General features: G+C 34.6%; 1 protein-coding gene across 1 annotated transcript in view; it reads left to right on the forward strand.

The window, feature by feature from the left end:
• Nucleotides 1-7516, forward strand: part of WDR36 (WD repeat domain 36) — a gene marked incomplete at both ends in the record, with an annotated part of 31649 nt that extends 24133 nt beyond the window's left edge. Inside the window, 6 exons of the mRNA XM_080714068.1 lie at nucleotides 1371-1468; nucleotides 1814-1959; nucleotides 4072-4191; nucleotides 4367-4448; nucleotides 6182-6369; nucleotides 7367-7516. Of these exons, the coding sequence (XP_080570194.1) occupies nucleotides 1371-1468; nucleotides 1814-1959; nucleotides 4072-4191; nucleotides 4367-4448; nucleotides 6182-6369; nucleotides 7367-7516 (784 nt within the window). The remainder of the gene's footprint in view (nucleotides 1-1370; nucleotides 1469-1813; nucleotides 1960-4071; nucleotides 4192-4366; nucleotides 4449-6181; nucleotides 6370-7366) is intronic.
• Nucleotides 7517-13420: the final 5904 nt, after the last annotated feature.

A 13420-nucleotide genomic window follows, 5' to 3' on the forward strand; every position in this document is an offset into this window, starting at 1 on the left:
AATTAAAGTTGCTGAATTTTACATTTAGCTGGGTTTTGTTACACAGTAGAAATGTCACACAGTTAACACAGATAATTCGAATTGTTTGTCACTGATTCACCTGCCTGATCATTTAAACAGCTTTGCTAAAGTGTGTACTTTAAGCTACACCATTGATTTGTTTTCCTGTTATCATATTTGGGTTTTATTTACAAATGAGCAAATTAATTTAAAAGGTTAAAAAAGAGACCCTCACTTTCTCGCTACTAATCCTGCTGCTATCTGACCTTGGCCAGTCATTCTGAACTTCAGCCTGCTTTACTAATCAGATAAGGCACAGGTGTGAGCAGAGGGCCTTATAGGGCCCATTCTAGTACAAGACTCTTCATGACCACATAAAGATAACTAATGGTGCTCTTTAGTTTCCACTGTGTTGAACCTGTAAGGGACTGTAACCACATAAAATAAGTGGCAAATCACATGGGTCTAGAAAAATTATCTATTTCCTAAGTTTGTATGTCTGATTTTTCTTAACTTATTTGAGGAAGAGAAAAAAAGCTTGTTTTTCTCATTTAAAATGTTAAACTTTTTAAGATAAAAAAAAAATTAATATAAAGTGAAAATAGACTTTGCTCACTTTAAGCAAAATGGATTAGCTTCTGGAACCAATGAGGCTTCAACACTTAAAATCAGAGAACAATAGTAGGTATAGTATTTCTGCAATGGTAGTACGGACCCTCTTTCCTTTGTTGTAATTTCCTTAAATAAAGATTGGTATTTTTCAAAACAATATATAGAAGTTATTTTGCCAGGTGTGGTGGCACACGCTTGTAATCCTAGCATTCAGGAGGCAGACACTGCAGGATCGCGGTCTGCAGACATCCTCAACTACTTAGCAGGGCAATTTGCAACTCAGACCCTGTTATAAAAAATATAAAGACTAGCCAGGCGTGGTGGCGCGCGCTTTGTAATCCCCGCGCTTGGGAGGCAGAGACAGAAGGATCGCTCAGGTTCGAAGCCAGCCATGCTGGCTTAAGAGACCCTGTTTCCAAATTTTAAAAATACATAAAAAAGGTCTGGGAGTGTAGCCCGGAGGTAGAATGGTTTCCAGGAACCCCAGTACCACCACCAAAAAAAAAAAAAAGTAGTTATTTTACCTTATTAAAGTGTTATATACTACTGATCGCTCTTAAACATTTTTGTACTACATTAAAAAATAGACGCCATTAATAATTCTGTGCAGCTTTTATTATTATGGCATCTGCAACATAAAGGCATTTTCGATCTTCTTTTAGTGATTGTAATCTGTGGCAAAATTCAAGATTGTAGAGATTGATTTTAGATAATGAAGTTTTTCTGAAGAAACAGAACTTTGTGTTTTGATTTCACAGGTCCAATATTTCCCTGTATTCAGTTGTCTCATTACGACCACTTCCTCCAGATTATGTTCCTTCAGTAGTGATGCTTCCTGGCACTTGTCAAACCCAAGGTAATTACAAAATAGCAAAATAATTTTTGAGGTATATTATTATAAAAAATCAAACTTAAAAATGTTGCTATAGAGGGCAAAGTTTAATTCTTTTAGTTAAATTTTTTAAATGATATGAAATATTTTGATGTAGCTATAAGATACCAGTTAAAGGTGTTTGGGGTCTGATGATGAGACTTGCAGTTAAAAAAGGGCATAAGCCAAGGAAGTAAATGGGAAGAGCTTAAAAGGCTATATTAAGTGAATGTATTATAGAATACAAATGGATTTGGAATGCATTAAGTTGCTTTTATATGAGAAAAATCTCTTTCTGCATTAATTTGTTTTATCTGAAATTTTTTTAAGATATGGAAATTTCAGAAGAAAATATAGAACCAAGTGATGAAATGATAGAATATGATTCACCAGAACAGTTGAATGAACAATTGGTGACTCTATCACTTCTCCCTGAATCACGGTGGAAAAACCTTCTTAATCTTGATATCATTAAGGTAATGCCATAGTTTGCTTTATATTGAGTCCTAAGCACACATCCTGCAAGCCTTGTTTGGTTTTGTTGTTGTTGATGTTGTTCATACAGGGTTAGCTTTACTTTGAGGGCATTAGGAGGAGCAGTTAATATCTAAGATAGCAAAAACCATGCCATGTAATTGAATGCTATTGCATGTAGTGTACTTATCCCAAATATACCCTTTATATATCAACTTGAGAGCACTCTGTGGATATTTGAAAATGGCAGAAGTACAATCTGTAGCTACTTGAACTATTAGAAATTGGATGTTTTAAATTTTATTCTAAAATTAGAGAACAAAAATCGCTACCATAATGAATATCTGCTGCTGGGTGTTTAGGACCAAGAAAATTTCACTAGTTTTTTATTAAACTGTGATTAACCTTGTATTGTCTCCCATTCTACTCTGTCAACTATAAAAAGATTTTAGAGCCTGGACACATAGGTTAATATGATATAAGTACTAGTGAAGGCAAACCAAGCCCCTGTGTCCTTGGGAAATTTAAAATATTACACGAAAGATGGTCACCTATGTCATAAATTAGTAAAGTGTATTTTATGAATTCTGTTTGTAAGTAAAAGTAATTTAAAGGAATAGAGTAGAAAACTTCAAGTTAGTACAATTAAATATTGTTTGTGAAACTTTTCTAACACACATACACATCTTCACTGATGCTTATGTGTGTTCTAAGTCATGATGTGGGCCCTGGTAAAGTTTCGGGACACTGACATAGATGACTATAACAAGATATAAAGATTATTCTTTCAACTGTGTCTTGGGTAAGGAAAACGAAATTTTCAAATTTTAAATTTCCTCATGGAACTAGGGCTTCGTTTTTATTTTTTAATTTTTTGAGACATTGGGCATCAGCATAAAGGTCTGTCGAGTGGGAACATAACTATGAAATCCCTCCATCATGCTGCCAATCTAAAGGGAGCATTTTACGACATAGCTTTAAAAGCAAGCCATTAAAAAATACAAGTAGAGGAGTCTGGGGGAGCAGCCAGAATAATGCCTGAGTAGAGCCAAGTTCTAGACTGTGCTACTCCTCACTAACATGCAGCGCTGCATAAAAACATACAGAAATCTGAGCGAGTTGTCTTCAAGGGAAAAATGTGCTGAAATTTCTGATATTTCTATTTCATACTAAAGAAGTTGATGTATTTTTATATTTGTCCTGTGGGTAACTATTCTACTTTTGTATTTCTGTGTAAGATTAATTTTCAGAATTCCCCCAAAGGTTTTTTGTTTTGCCTTACAGATCAGTGGTTGTCTCTTTTCTAACTTAAAAATGACAAGTTAGAAGGATAACTGTGACTTTTATTGCAGTGTCTGCCATCCCAAAGAAGGGTTATGCTTATGCTGCAAGTGGCAGTGCTTTGTCCTGCTTTCATGTAATAATTTTCTGTTAGATCATGGCTTTCTTTCAAATAGAAATTTCCCTAGGGTTAAACAGTTTCTAAAGAATAAAAGACTAGTGAAAGGCAAAATTGTGAGACTCCTTTACTAGACAGTCTTTCATCAAATACTCCTGAGATGATATATAGAAGTTAATTCACTGAAACTAAATTCGATCAGTGGGAATTCTAGTCGAATTTTACAAACAGTTGAAATGTTTTTATGAACCAGGAATGTTTTCTTGCTTTTTAAATGCACAAAGATCTAAAGTAGGAAAAATGAAAATTCAGCAAAATAAAAGAATTGGGGTCATGCAAAAAAAAATTCACCAAATTTTTTTTTAATGGATGAGTCAGCTTCTAGCTGGACATATTCTTTTAGAGATAAATGACTTGAGAAGGCTTTTATATTAAGCATTATGTAAATTTTGTTTTGTATCCATTTTGTTTAAGAGGTACCAAAGAAGTTCAGGTTAGGAAGATGAGCTCTGTGTCTTAGAGCTCCTGGATCTGGACATTTTGCTTATAAGTCTGCATTGGAAGCCTGGGTTAAGAATAGCAATGGTATTTTGACATTTTAATCTGAACAAGTTCCATTCCTTTTTGCTTTTCTGTATTTATGAATTGATTTGAAATTAAATATTAACTGTTGGCAGGATAATTACTAATTTTTTTCTCATTTTCTCTTAATCAGAAAAAGAATAAGCCAAAGGAACCACCCAAAGTACCCAAATCAGCACCGTTTTTTATTCCAACAGTTCCTGGTCTTGTGCCCAGATATGTTGTACCTGAACAAAATAATGATCCTCAGCAGGTAAGAGCCAAATTGGAACATCCTAAGTATTTGGGGATATGTTCCTATGTTTTATATAGTCTTTATCAAGATCTAGTTTTACAAATGTAGAATAAATTAATAATAGGTTTTAACTATAAACTGTATAATTTTGGTGATATTAATGTTCTTTGAGTAATGTGTATTTGTTTTTAAGTCTAAAGTGGTAAATCTTGGAATTTTGGCTCAAAAATCAGATTTCTGCCTGAAACTTGAAGAAGGACTAATAAGTAATAAGTGTAAGTTAAATTATAAATTATTTTAAGTACCTTTGTCTTATTTTACCTTATATGAGGAAAAGTTGCAGGAAATACCAAATTTCTTAGTAGCTAAAAGAATATAGTAAAAACAAATGATTGAAATTTTAGTTCTCATCTGAACTGATTCTCACTTTTAAATTTTTAAATGAGTGGCATTAAAATTATTATTATAAAAATCTATGGCTGGGCGTGGTGGCGCATGCTTGTAATCCCAGCATTAGGGAGGCTGAGACCGGGAAATCGTGGTTCGCAGGCAGCCTCAGCTATTTAGTGAGGCCCTTTGTAACTGAATAAGACCCTGTTTCAAAATAAAGAGTAAAAAATTGGGCAGGGGTGTAGCTTGGAGGTCAAATGCCTCTGGGTTCCATCTCCAGACCCACCAAAAAAAAAAAAAAATCTATGGAAAGCTTTCTGTACTTTCTATATGATAAAATTAGGTTTTCTGTAGTAATTTAGTTTAATTGCAATTTGGAAATGGATATATTTATTGACAATATTTATAATAAGTCTGTCCTTTATCACTAAATATAAAAGTTTTGTTGTAGGTAATTTGTAAGCCTTTTGTTTTTAATCTATAAATTTGATTTGTAATGCAATTATTAATACAGCAGACTTGTCTTAGGTAATTTCAAATATATTCAAATTATCCTGCAGAAAATAAATTTTTAATTGATTTAAGTGTGTTAATATTTTTACAATTTGAAGGTTACAGTCTATAGCTAGTACTAATGAACAATAGTAACTATAAAAAGATTTAAAAATTATAGTCACTCTCCTAAAAAAATTGATTTACTGTGTTGTTTTATGATCCAGGTGCTTTTGTTTTCATACCAATATTACTTGAGTTCATGTGGACAAAAGTAAAAAATGGTACTGATGGGCCCTCGTAAATGACTTGTGTTTATTGGGGGACAAAAAAAATCACTATAATTTATAATATATATATGAAGGGACAGAAAGTAAAATTAATTAGATTTTTGTCATTAGTGGTATTCTGTTTCAAAAAGCTAAAAGCATAGTCATTGCCATTATAATTATCAAGTGACTCACATAAAAATGGCTCTAATGTGTTGTTTTTGTAAGATACATAAGAGGTAACAGTATTTGCTACTAGAAAGAAGTAGGTTTGAGGTAGATAAGAATAAGGCTTGGAGTCTTTCCTTTTTTATCTTTCTATATTAGTATTTCTTTTTTTTTTTTTTTTTGCGGTCTGGGGGTGGAACCCAGGGGCATTCAACCTCCAAGCTACAACCCCTGCCCTATTTTTTATTCTTTATTTTGAAACCGGGTCTCACTGAGTTGCAGAGGGCCTCACTAGGTAGCTGAGGCTGTCCAAGAACCGGGATCACAAGCGTGCGCCACCATGCCCGGCATCCTTGGTAGCCTTTTTATGCTGGGTTTTATTCTCATTAATTAATGGGTGTGACATTATTTGTGTCACACACAAAGTGTGACAAGGCATTAGATTTCCTTTAATAGCAGAAAATTGGCTTAAATAACTGAAAATGAAAAAATACTTAGTGTGTTTATAACTTTTTATTGTGTTGCTCTTGTCATTTTACTGATTTTCATTTGTTTTGGGATGCATTGTGTGACTTATGAAAAGTTAATACAGAATATCTGGTACCATTTAAATATATCTTGTTTAGGATAGAAAGGAAAAGTACAGTTTCTTAAGGGTAAAACTGAATTCTTTTAAAAATTTAATTCAGATGAAGCTGCTCTGAGCCTTCTGAAAGAGCTCGGCCCATCGGGAATTGACACAGAGCTACGAAACTTGTCCCCTGACTGTGGTGGGTCTATAGATGTCATGCAGAGTTTCTTGAGAATGGTTGGGATGATGTTGGACAGAAAGCGTGATTTTGAATTAGCCCAGGCATATCTTGCATTGTTTCTGAAGGTGAGTTGAATGTAAGAAAGAGTATTTTCCACCATCCTTCCTCATTAGCAATGTTAATAGATCTTTCTGCAAAGGTGGGAATGCTATACTGTCCTGTATTGACAGCCATTTGCCATGTGTTGCTGTTGAATACTTGAAATGTATCTAAGATGACTTAAACTGAATTTTTAACTTTATAGAATTTTAGTTAAAGTTCAAAATAGGCACATCACTGGTGAGTACCACATTGGACCATGCAGATTGGTAGTTTTTTTTATTGTTTTTATTAACTCAGCACAGTTTTGATTATACCTTTGATTTTACTTGTACCATCCATTTGATCCAGTGCACTGAACTATTAACTTTTAAAAGTAGTTATATTTTATGTTTTTCTATGATAATGAAGAGAAGGTCAAATTTTTTTTCTACTGCTGAAATAAAAATATTCACTGCTAGCACATTTAAAGGAGTTTCACATGATTTGACACTACAATGTTTTTATGATTAACATAGTAGAGAACTCATGTTTTGAAGGTTTGCTTTCATAGTTGAAGGAGATAGATGATACTAACTCTCAGTAGTAAGATGATTCTTCATCTTATCCCAATAATAACTAAGATGTTTTTTTGTGTCGGATTTTTTTTAAAGTTAGAGATTTAAATATTGGCATGTAGAATTATAAAAAAAGTACCACACATAGTCTCTGTATCTTTTCCCACATATCCGAAGGTTAGTTATTGTTAGAACTAGGACCTCATTTTAGAACTTTATTTGATGAAGAGTGATGACCACTTAGTTCTGGTAAGGGAGTGATGATACTGTAAAGGAGGTCATGAGTTAAAAAAAAAAAAGGACTTTGATGGAGGAGAGGGGAATGAAAGAAAGTAATAAACCAACATTTAAGAAACAAAGATTTTTAGATAGTATCTTTTTTGGGTTCCTTGATAGCAAATATTAATTCAAAGCAGGTACAATTTTGGTTTACTTAAATAATTAACCTTCACATTTTTTTTTTCAGTTACACCTTAAAATGCTTCCTTCAGAACCAGTACTCCTAGAAGAAATGACAAAATTGTCATCACAGGTGGAAGAAAACTGGACTCATTTACAATCACTCTTTAATCAAAGCATGTGTATTTTAAATTATATCAAGAGTGCTTTGTTATAAAAGATAAACTTTTATAATGAAAGAACTCAAGGACATGTATTAAATGGATTCAATGTGAAATGAAGTTTTAGCACTACTTGACTAGTCAGTAATACCTCTACTTGAATGCTAAATACTTTCTTGAAATAAAATTTCTCCTGCATTATTTTAAAGGCCTAAAGAATCTACTCAAGTGACATTTTGAATCTGTTCATATTAGATATTTATATGATTATTTGATTTGTTTTTACCAGCTCCTATTCTTGAGTATGTTACATATAAGAGTTACTGTATGGTTATTGTAATCACTGTATTATGTTGAATATGTTAGATAAAATAGAATACAATTATAAAATGCTATTGTGAAGGCCAAAGGAGTGTTTCCTTGCCAGGTGGCCTTTGATAAAGACATGGATCATTGACTCTTACTACTGGAAGGCATCAGACATCTTCTAGTGTTAGCCCACAAGGGATAGGTCTGACTTTCTAGCCAGGCCTAGAGCATTCTCAATTATGGCATTCTGGAAGGAGGGAGGTTAAAATGTGACAGGCACTTGCCCAAGGTAAATTTGCTGGAGGAAAAAGTTTGAACAGATAACCTAGTGTAGGAAATGGACATTCCAAATTCCATTGAAGGTTGTCCTTCAAAGGCTTTTCTTCTTCAGTGATGACTTATTTGGGGAGAAACGGCTGCCTGCACTTTTCTCTCTCAACCATGTAAAACTCATGATCTGTCAGTTTTCTCTTTTCTCATTTTTTTTTATGGTTCAGTACTTCGTCAATTCATGAATTAAAAATAAGCAATTTTTCTTAAAAGCACAGTATTCTAAAAACTACTTTTAGTTTATACACTCAAAATTAGTGTCATTCCTGAAACTCAGCTGGCTGGATTTTGAGCACCAGTAGTGTTCTTGTCTAATATTATGAGTTTTATAGACTCCAGAAAAGACCAGTCCTTAAAAGGATATCATCTAGCCAATATTAAGGTGCTTTTATTTAACAGTTTAGAAATAGTAAACTAATGAAATAAGTCGAACTGGCTTTATAATCAATTTTTTTAAAGCATATCAACTTATTAAAGAGGCTGATGACTGAAAGTTAGTAATGACTAAAGTTATGACTTTAAAAACTTTATTTCCCCATTTCCAATATAATAGTCTAAAGATAAGGCAAAACTCCTATATATGATCATGCACCTTGTAAAGAATGTAAATAACAAAAAGAAATGAAAATAGCTATGAACTAAAATTGCATTCCTTTTACAGATCATGAACTAAATTTTTTTTATTTTCAGATGAGCATAGAGATTTTTTTTTTATTGGTGGCATTTTTACTTCATTATTTGGCAGGTAACCTTCCAAACCTTTCTGTGCCTTTGCCGCCAAGGGATTGCGGGAGAAAGAAATGCAAAGTATAATTTTATATAAGTATTTTTTCCTGAAAATATACTGGTCTGCGTATTTTTCTTAAAATATACTGCTCTATTTTTAATTTAAATTATATACATAATAAATGACCACATTTTTAAAATATCAGACAAATCTTTTGATAACCTACTCAATTTCAGTATATATAGTCATAGGACATAAAATGTATAGTTTAAAAGTTTTTTGCATAAAGATTTGTATATCATTATGAAACTTTTTCTATTTTTTATTTTAGTATATTCAGACATCTTTTTATTTTTGTATCATGCCTTACAATTTATTTTGTCTATAATAGATATGTAGCCCCCCCCCCATTACAAATGATGCTGAAGTAAACATCATCTTATATGAGTCTTTATGTGCACAAGAAGATTTCTCTGTAGTATATTCTTAGGATTTGAATTGCTGAGCCAGTAGATAAACTTTTTTCTTTTTTTTTTTTTTCTTTTTTTTCCTTTGTGGTACTAGGGATTCATCCCATGATCCTTCTACCTCCAAGCTACACCCCCAGCTGTATTTTACTTTTTGTTTTAAAACAGGGTCTTAGCCGGGCGTGTTGGTGCACCACTGTAATTCCTGCGCTTGGGAGGCTGAGACAGGAGGATCGCACAGGTTCAAACCCAGCCTCAGCTACTTAGTGAGGCTCTCAGCAATTTAGTGAAACCCTGTTTCCAAATAAAGTATAAAATAGGTCTGGGAGTATAGCCCAGAGGTAGAAAAGCCCCCTGGGTTCCACCCCTAGTACCACACACAAAAAAAGATAAATAAATTAATTAATTAATTAACAAGTTGCTGAGATTCTTGCTATATTGCTGAGGTTGAACTTAAACCTGCAATTGGATAAATATTTTTAATTTGCAGAGATATTTCTAATTGGCTTCAAAAATGACTGTGCCAATGTATAGTTCTCCCTCACCAAAGAATATCAGTATAACCATATAATAATGAAGGACACTTGATATTGGCTCTAATTTTTATTTCTATTTATAATTTGCTCCAGTGAGCAAAATGTTTTAATTCAGAAGTTTTCCACTGGTAAGGATGGGCATCTTTTCATGTATTTATTTTAGACCATTCAATTGTCTTTTTCTTCTGTTCACTTTATAATTGAACGATTTCTTTTTATCTCATGGATTTTTTACATTTTTCATGCAACTTAGATATTAATCCGTATATCTGTTGACTGCTTCCTCTCAGCTTCCTGTGTTTAATTCTGTTTCCATTTAATAGATTGTTTATATTTTAATATAAGTAAGCTTCACATCTTATTCCAAGACATAAAGCAAATCCTGTTTTCTAAGTCATGTGTCAGTACTCACATGGGCTCCTGTCATGTTACATGTATTTTCCTGTGTGTGGGTACATGTCAGTGGTTAATGCCTCAACTTCTGTGAAGGAGGAACACAGACCTGCATGTATCCAGTGGTATGCTCAGAACCTTTTATTGTGAATTTAGTTCTTTGTCTCTGATTTGGAATGGTTCATTATATGCTAAGTCTTTTAATTGAACTCCTTGCTATGTCTAATAAATGACTCACTTTGTAGTTTGGTATGTTTTTAGATTTGGTGGGGTAGAGCCTGTCTGATGGTTTTCCAAAATATCTTAGTTCCCTCGGAAGTATATCTTGAAGTTCTGGTTTGGATTGCACCAAATTTATAGGATTGATTTGGAGAAAAGCATAACATTGAGTATTTCTCTTTTAAGAACCCTATTTATCTTCATTTTAAATAAGATTACCTGTGGACAAGCTTTTCTCAGTTTCACAGGATTTTTAGTATCCATTTTTTGGACATATTTATTTCTGGGGATTTTATTTTTGATGTAGTGAAATCTCTTTTTCCAATAAGTTTTGAAAATGATTAATGCTATTGTGATAAAAGCAATTTGATTTTTATGTTAATCTATTATAATACTGCAGATTTTTTTTAAAACATTGCCAGTGTGATTCTTACCTAGAAAATCCAAGAGAATTCCATCTTCTACAGTAGCTGAGACTTTTTCTTATTAGTCATACTATGTTTTATCAAGTGATTTTTTTCAGTTTATATTGAAGCATCAAGATCTTTAGTGCAATTTAATGGATTTTAATTAAATATTTCTCATTTAATCATATTTCATTCCTGGGACAAAATTATTTCTAAGTAATATATAATTGCACTTACCTGTTTCTTAGATTTTCTTTTTTCTTGATTAAAAAACAGAGCTTGCCTAAATCCAAGAAAGTCTTGCCTAGAGTCTGTTACATCATGATATTTTCTATTTAATTTGTTCTGCTTGAATTTTCTTCTCGAGACAACATTGGTAAATTATATTTTCCTTATAAATCACAAGTTTTATCTAGATTTTCCAGCATATTGATATAATCTATATGCAGGGTTATGCCTTTTTTATATACTGCTTGGTTACAAGTGCCAGAAGTTCCAGGTGCTGAATGAAACACTGAGAAGCAAGTACTCTTGAAATAAATATTTTTCATTTTTTTCTATTTATTTGTTTGTTTGGAAACAGGATTTTACAAGGCTGCTAAAAGTCTCACTATGTTGTTGAGGCTGTCTTCAAACCTGTGATCCTCCTGTCTCAGCCTCACAAGTACTGGGATTACAAGTGTGCACCACCACGCCAGCAGAAAAGTATTCTTAGTTCTGCTTTTATCTTTTTTTTTTTTTTTTCATAATGCCTCATCTCTTTTGAGGCAGCCAGCAACCCCCTGGAGGGCAGCCTTTTTCTGGAGTCTAAGATTGGGTGCTGGGGACTCAAATCCCTCCCAGATACTCCGTTATCTTTCTTCCCTTTCTCTCCATAACAAGCAGGATCCTTCTTTCTTTTGGTCTTCTCACCATGTTCCAGGGGCAAGCGAGAAAGAAGACATTTCCCCTCCCACTTCCTGCCTTCACCTTTTATAACCCTATTATGCTAAAGTGAGGGTTATACGTTAGATGTTAGAAAGCTACCATCTCTTAAAAAGCCCCATTTCTTAATGTGAGCATAGGCGTAGTATTTGATGTTACAACCCAACAATTCAACACACACACACACACACACACACACACACACACACACACACACATCTCTAGTCTCCTTCCAAGAAAGCGGTTGCCTCAAGTTACCCAAAGTGACATACATATAAAGGAAAAGGGAGAAGCATGTCTGCCTTGACTCCTTAAATATTTTTGGTCATTAAATTTTTTATGCTTTACAGAATGTCTTGTTTTCTACTAATAATAGTTTTGAGATCCTCAAATTCCCAAGCAACTGTTTTCAGAATGGTTCAGAGTAGCCATGAAGGCTACTCTGTAAAGCTAATTGCTTAGTAAAGGAGCATTGATGGCAGAGAGGCTCACAGAATGGGTGAGTGCTTCCCAGAGTGTGGTCCTCGAGTCAGTGGCATTGGCATCACCTCTGAACTTGTTAGAAATGGAATTCTCTATCCCAACTCCAGACCTACTGAGATAACCCTGTACATCCAACAGTGTGTTTTAACACCCTTTGGTGATTGGAATGTGCCTAATTTCTAAGAACTGGAGAAGGGAAAAAGAAGGTTACAAGGGATTTGTTCTGGGAAGAAAACTGAAGGAAGGACAGCAAATAAAAGGACTAGAAGTGAGACCTGTCAGTCCTGATGTCCCCAACGCACCTCCTTCTCCCCAGAACCAAATGGGGTCAAGGGGAAAGACAGCTAGTTTGAGAGACCACTAAGACACATTAGGTGGGACCTCAGAGTTGTGGAGTTTAGTGTCAACTCCTCTGAAGGAGCAGAGTTTTGTCCTAACACAAGGTTGCCACTGTCAAGGGATGGCTGGCAACATTTACACAGAAAACTGTGACAGTTCTGTGTGTCACGGTGGCCCTGGGGAGCTCTGGAAGTTCCATGTCCATGAGGTGAACAAGAGAAGGAGCTGGGAGAAGAGTACCATCAGGAGGGCTGTGGAGGCACTGTGGCAGGTGGGCTGTGGCCCCATGGTGGGGTGTGCTGACTGCTGCGGGCAGAAAGTCCAGGGCACGGGCTGAGAGGGACTGTGGCTTTGGGAGTGGGGAGGACCAAGAAGGAGATCAGGCAGCACAGAAGGCTTTCCCATCATGCATGTCTTAGGTGAATGATTGAACCACTCTAAGGAAATAACCAGCCACAGAAGGGAATCTGAACATGAACTTGCACTATTTATCCAACAGCATAAGCTAATGTGAAAGATAGTTTGAATTTGCACCCCCCCCCCCAATTCAATGGCCTGGGAGCTTATGATGAAGTTTAGTTACATAAAGAATTCTTGGGAGTTTTTTCAGTATCTCTGAAGCAGATGCTGAATTTCCAGTTCTAAATATACTAATATCTAATTCCAACTGCATATATTAAATGTCTCTAAAAAGCATTCATCTCTATTTGTTAAAAATGATCTATCATGCCGGGCTTGGTGGCGCACGCTTGTAATCCCCGCGCTTGGGAGGCAGAAACAGGAGGATCGCGCAGGTTCGAAGCCAGCCCCGCGCGCTGGCTTAGGA

This window comes from Muscardinus avellanarius, assembly GCF_963383645.1.
Source record: "Muscardinus avellanarius genome assembly, chromosome: 1".
Taxonomy (NCBI): Eukaryota; Metazoa; Chordata; class Mammalia; order Rodentia; family Gliridae; genus Muscardinus; species Muscardinus avellanarius.